Source organism: Salvia splendens, chromosome 11 (assembly GCF_004379255.2).
Source record: "Salvia splendens isolate huo1 chromosome 11, SspV2, whole genome shotgun sequence".
Taxonomy (NCBI): Eukaryota; Viridiplantae; Streptophyta; class Magnoliopsida; order Lamiales; family Lamiaceae; genus Salvia; species Salvia splendens.
In genome coordinates, this window is record NC_056042.1 from 20750860 (window position 1) to 20755693 (window position 4834).

Here is a 4834-nt window from a genome sequence, read left to right on the forward strand (position 1 = left end):
TTTTAAATTTTAATAGTATTATTAAACTTTTCCCGTATATGTCTCGTAAATTAAATTCCGTATATTGTGTGATTGTTAATTATGTCATTTTATATAATTGTTATTAGTGATGTGGCTATTGATGTGGCTGGGCTATTTATGATGTGGCTAGGCTATGGCTGAGCTATTTATGATGTGGCAGGAGGATTTTTAGTGCTGATGATGTGGCAGTGGCTAGGCTATGGCTGGGCTATTGCTGGCTATTTCTATTGTGGATGGCCTTATTGCAAAAACTTTGTTTGTTCCTAGTCACGCGTAAACATTAATTTCCACACATTCACCTTTATCAATTTCAGTACCAATCACCTTTTTCTGACTAGGACTAGACCCAATTGCATTATTTTCCGGTCAAGGTTTTGTCTGTTCCTTTATAAATAGGGACTTTTAAATTATTGTGGATCGTTTATTGAGATATTTTGTTTTTTTTTGTTTGGCAGATATGCGCACTTATTCCACTGCAAGAAAATTCAAAAATTATTGCAGATCCTTTATTGAGATATTTTGTTTTGAGGCAGCATTACCCACACTTATTCCACTGCAAGAAAATTCAATAGCATTTATATCATATTGCCTTTCATGAAGGGCCATGAATTGACGGGAGACATCTTTGTGTAGGCCACATGATTGGTAACAACATTATCACAATACACCCCATTTATCCTAGCACAGTAAACAAGAGTAAAATAAAAATACAACGGTAAAAACAGAAAATTACGACCTCAACGGCCTGAGGGGTTCATGATCTCTGAGAAAGCATCTCCGGACTTGAGCTTTTCACTGCTGCTGGTCGAGAATTCGCTGCTCCTTGATCTCGAAAACGTTTCCCCGTCCGTCGTGGTAGACGTGCCAATCCCGAGCAACGGCAGCGAGGGGTTTAGGGCAGTGAAACCATCGTCCTTGTCTTCACCAAGCGATGCAGCACCACCTCTGCCCTCTGACGACACTTGGAGCTGCATTGCAAACTCGAGTTTCCAAACGATGTCGTTCATCGATGGCCGATCAATCCCCTTGTCTCTGAGGCATGCCACGCCTATTTCAGCAAAATTGGTCAAGCATTCAGGCGCAATCTGGCCCTTTAGATTGGAGTCGATGATCTGATCAAGTGTTCCTTTCCTGTAGCAAAATTTGGCCCACTCTGCTAAATTCACTTGCTCCCTTGGCAAGGTTGGCATTATCGGTGGCCTTGCGCATAGCATTTCGAACAGAACCACCCCGAACGAGTACACGTCGGATTTCAGCGTTAGCTGCTGCCTGCGGTAGTACTCTGGGTCGACATAACCGAAGCTGCCTTTGACGACTGTGCTGACGTGTGCTTGACTGCCTGCGGCTGGGCCCACTTTGGAGAGGCCGAAGTCGGACACCTTGGCCACCCATTTCTCATCCAGGAGGATGTTTGTGGACTTGACGTCGCGGTGGATGATGGCGTGCTTGGCGCCGGTGTGGAGGTAGTCTAGTCCTCTGGCGGCGCCGAGGCAAATCTGGAGGCGCTGCTTCCACATCAGGGGTGATTTGTCGGAGTTGTAGATGTGGTCGCGGAGGGTGCCGTGGGCCATGTAGTCGTAGACTAGGATCATCTCTCCCTCGTCGTCGCAGTAGCCGATGAGGGAGACCAAGTGGAGGTGGCGAAGCTTGGAGAGCATGTCGATCTCGGTGAGGAACTCGCGGGCGCCTTGGTTAGAGGTGGAGTTGAGCCTTTTGATTGCGACGGTGGTGGCTGCGTTGTCAATGAGGCCTTTGTAGACGTTGCCGAAGCCTCCCCTTCCGATGACGAAGTTGTCATCGAAGTTGCGGGTGGCGGACTTGATCTCGTCGATGGAGAAGTATCTGCATATATCCGAAGGTAGGGAGACGCCTGATCTGCTTGTTCTTGCAGTGGACTTTGAATGCGTCGAGAGTGGAACCCACGACGACTTGGTGACGCTTGTCCCTGCGTCCTTCACTTTACGCTTCCGCCGGAAAATCAAGAACATCACCGCTGCAACCACCACAACTACGCCGATAACACTCCCCACCACAGTGTAAATTACAACACCAGTTTTCTTCTTCGGCGGCAGGTTCCCTGCTACTGACGCCGGTGGAGAATCGATCTCCAGTTCTGGGTTGGATGCTGCAAAACTTCCTTTCGAGTCATTGAGTTTGAAAATTTCTAACCCATTTAGGATAGCGCTAATATATTCTGGTCCTGCCCCTGCCCTAAGGGAAGGCACCAGAGATAGCCGCAGGTCTTGCTTTCCACGATTTCCATCATCAGGAACCCATGTTATGTAATCTCTGGCGATGGGAATATCAGGGCCGCCGGCAAAGAAGATAACATTAACTTCAGGATCAACTGTCTGATTATTGATTTCTATTCTGAACTTTAAGTCGTTTTCCTTACTGAACACAAAATCACAAAAGTGGAAGCGGAGCAGATAGTTGAATCCAGAATCAACCGGAAAACCCCATTCTAAACTTAAGCTGATGTTGGTCATAGTTCTAGCAGACGTGTATACTTTAGGCGGCGCGGTATAGGGAGGAGTTTTGGTGCTGTAGTTGATCCCAGGTTCCTCTTTATTCCGCGTGTACCCCCTATCACCGTAGTATATGTAGTCATCATCAGGACTCCAGCCCCGAAACATGCCGCGAGTGGGCCCACTATCTTCTTCTATCAGAACCGCGGTGCCACCGACGTTCAGCCTGTAAAGATTTTCCAAAGCAGTGTTGCTGTCGAGATAAAACAATTGATCCACATATTTGATTTGCACGCCTTCTTCCGAAAGGTAGAGTTTATCGGGGATGGACACAATTTCAATTCCGTTTACAAAAGCAGAAGATTCTGGATTGGGGGTGAAGGTTAAATCGAGTTTTTGGGTTGCTCCAATTTTAACAATGAATTCCATCATAAAAGCATGTCGTTTTATGTATCTGGAATGAAGGAAAGCACTGAAGTTATGCAAGAGGGTGAAGGCATTCGCCTTGACAGAAAATAAAGATGGATTAGTGTCGACGTTGGAATAAATGTTGGGGTAAAAGTGAAGGCGAAGGAATTTCTGGCCTTCGGTGAGGGGAAAAGTGTACGTGAAAGGGGAGTGGAAAACACGAGCAGTCTTGTAAGGGACTGCAAACACCATAGGTTCCATAGTGGAAGCATCGGAAGTTAAAGAGATGGAAGGAGCGTATGACGGCACGTATTTTGAACCTTGATCGCTGACCCAACTCCGGTTGCTGGCGTCGTTTGTGATGGTTGATGAGCCGCAGCTTAGGAGGATTAATTCTGTGGCAGTGTAAGCCGCGGTGGAGATGCTGGTGATTCTGACCGTAGAATATATAGAGATGAACAAGAACCAGTAAAGAGCGTAGGGCATCATCGTTATAGTATGGTCGAGCTTGTTTAGAATGTTGGGCATCTATCTTCCGTAAATTATAGTAGGAAATATGTGTAAGAGAAAAACTGGAGGCAAGTGGCAGTTGCAGGTCTTTGCGGTACTTGGAACTAGTCAATGGCATTCACTGAATCTTAGCGTCTCCCACCAAGATGGTAATGCAGATAAAGGACAAATCTATGTACTCCCTCCGTCCCGGGCTACTCGCTCATTTCCTTTTCGGCTCGGAGATTAAGGAATGAGTGTATAGGAAAGTCAAAAATGACGGCTGTAGGTGAAATTTTTTACTAAAAATGGAAAGAGTCCAAGTAACTTGGGACACCCAAAAAGGAAATAAGTGCGAGTAGTGCGGGACGGAGGGAGTACTATTTAGCCACGTCATTGGACAACCGTAAATGGATTCAATTAAAAAAAATCGGTTTTATATAGTCCTTCCCCTCCGTCCCATAAAAATAGGTCAATTAGTATTGACATTATATTTAATGCTAATTGATAAAGTACAAGAGACGGAGAAAAAATATTTAAAATTGTGTAGTGAATGATGAGGTTCATAAATGATAAAGTAAAAAAGATTATCATAAATGAATATGAACTATTTGTATGAGATAAACGAAAAAGGAATTATGACATATTTCTATGAGATGGAGGAAGTATAATTTCGGGTTCAATAAATTATATTTTTTTTCCTTACAGTTTACTAAATTAAGCGCCCATCATTCTATTTCTATCACTCCCTACAAACTGGCGCCTGTTTTTGCCACTCTTCCATTCAATCCTACAAATGAAGCCTGTTTTTCCCTCTCTTCAATTTCTTCTCATCCATTTTTTTTTATTTTCGATTGAAGATAAGTAAAAGCGATTATCAATATTTATTTCTATTCCCTCCATTCTATAATAATAGAGTCATTTTATCATTTTAATACGTTGCATATTAGTTAAGTCATTTCTCTTTTTAATAAAATCAATACATTTCTTCTCACTTTATTCTCTCTTCTTCTCTCTATATTTTTCATAAAACATAAAAAAAATTGATATATTATGTTGTATGTGCGTTCAATAGACATTTCCCCTTTATGAATTTTAAGATCTATTTTTTGTGCGTTCTATACTAAAAATTTTAAGATTTAATTTTGCTTGAAAAATTAATCCATTGTAACCTAGCTTCGAGTACACCGTACCACTCAATTGAGATTTAATTTTGCTTGAAATACTAATTGGTGTATTATAGTTCAATTAAATAAATTTTTAATATAATAGAGATCTAATATAAAATAAATAAATAAATAATTTTCTAATGACGTTAGTATTTGAGTAAATGATTTTTTTGAATATGCTTAAGATCAAACATTACAAATTTGATAGATCAATTAGTAATTTATATTCATTCAACCTTTTCATTCTACCTAGTTGTTTTACACTCTTAGGTCCATAAG

General features: G+C 41.9%; 1 protein-coding gene across 1 annotated transcript; it reads right to left on the minus strand.

Annotated features, from left to right (window-relative positions):
* Positions 1-569: 569 nt before the first annotated feature.
* LOC121755413 (receptor-like protein kinase FERONIA) lies at positions 570-3546 on the minus strand. The gene has a single exon (XM_042150713.1). The coding sequence runs from the start codon at positions 3423-3425 to the stop codon at positions 759-761; it is 2667 nt and encodes an 888-aa protein (XP_042006647.1). The 5' UTR covers positions 3426-3546; the 3' UTR covers positions 570-758.
* Positions 3547-4834: the final 1288 nt, after the last annotated feature.

Excerpts from the sequence above, each read along its gene's own strand:
- LOC121755413 (XM_042150713.1), bottom strand. The coding sequence starts at position 3,425 with ATGCCCAACATTCTAAACAAGCTCGACCATACTATAACGATGATGCCC.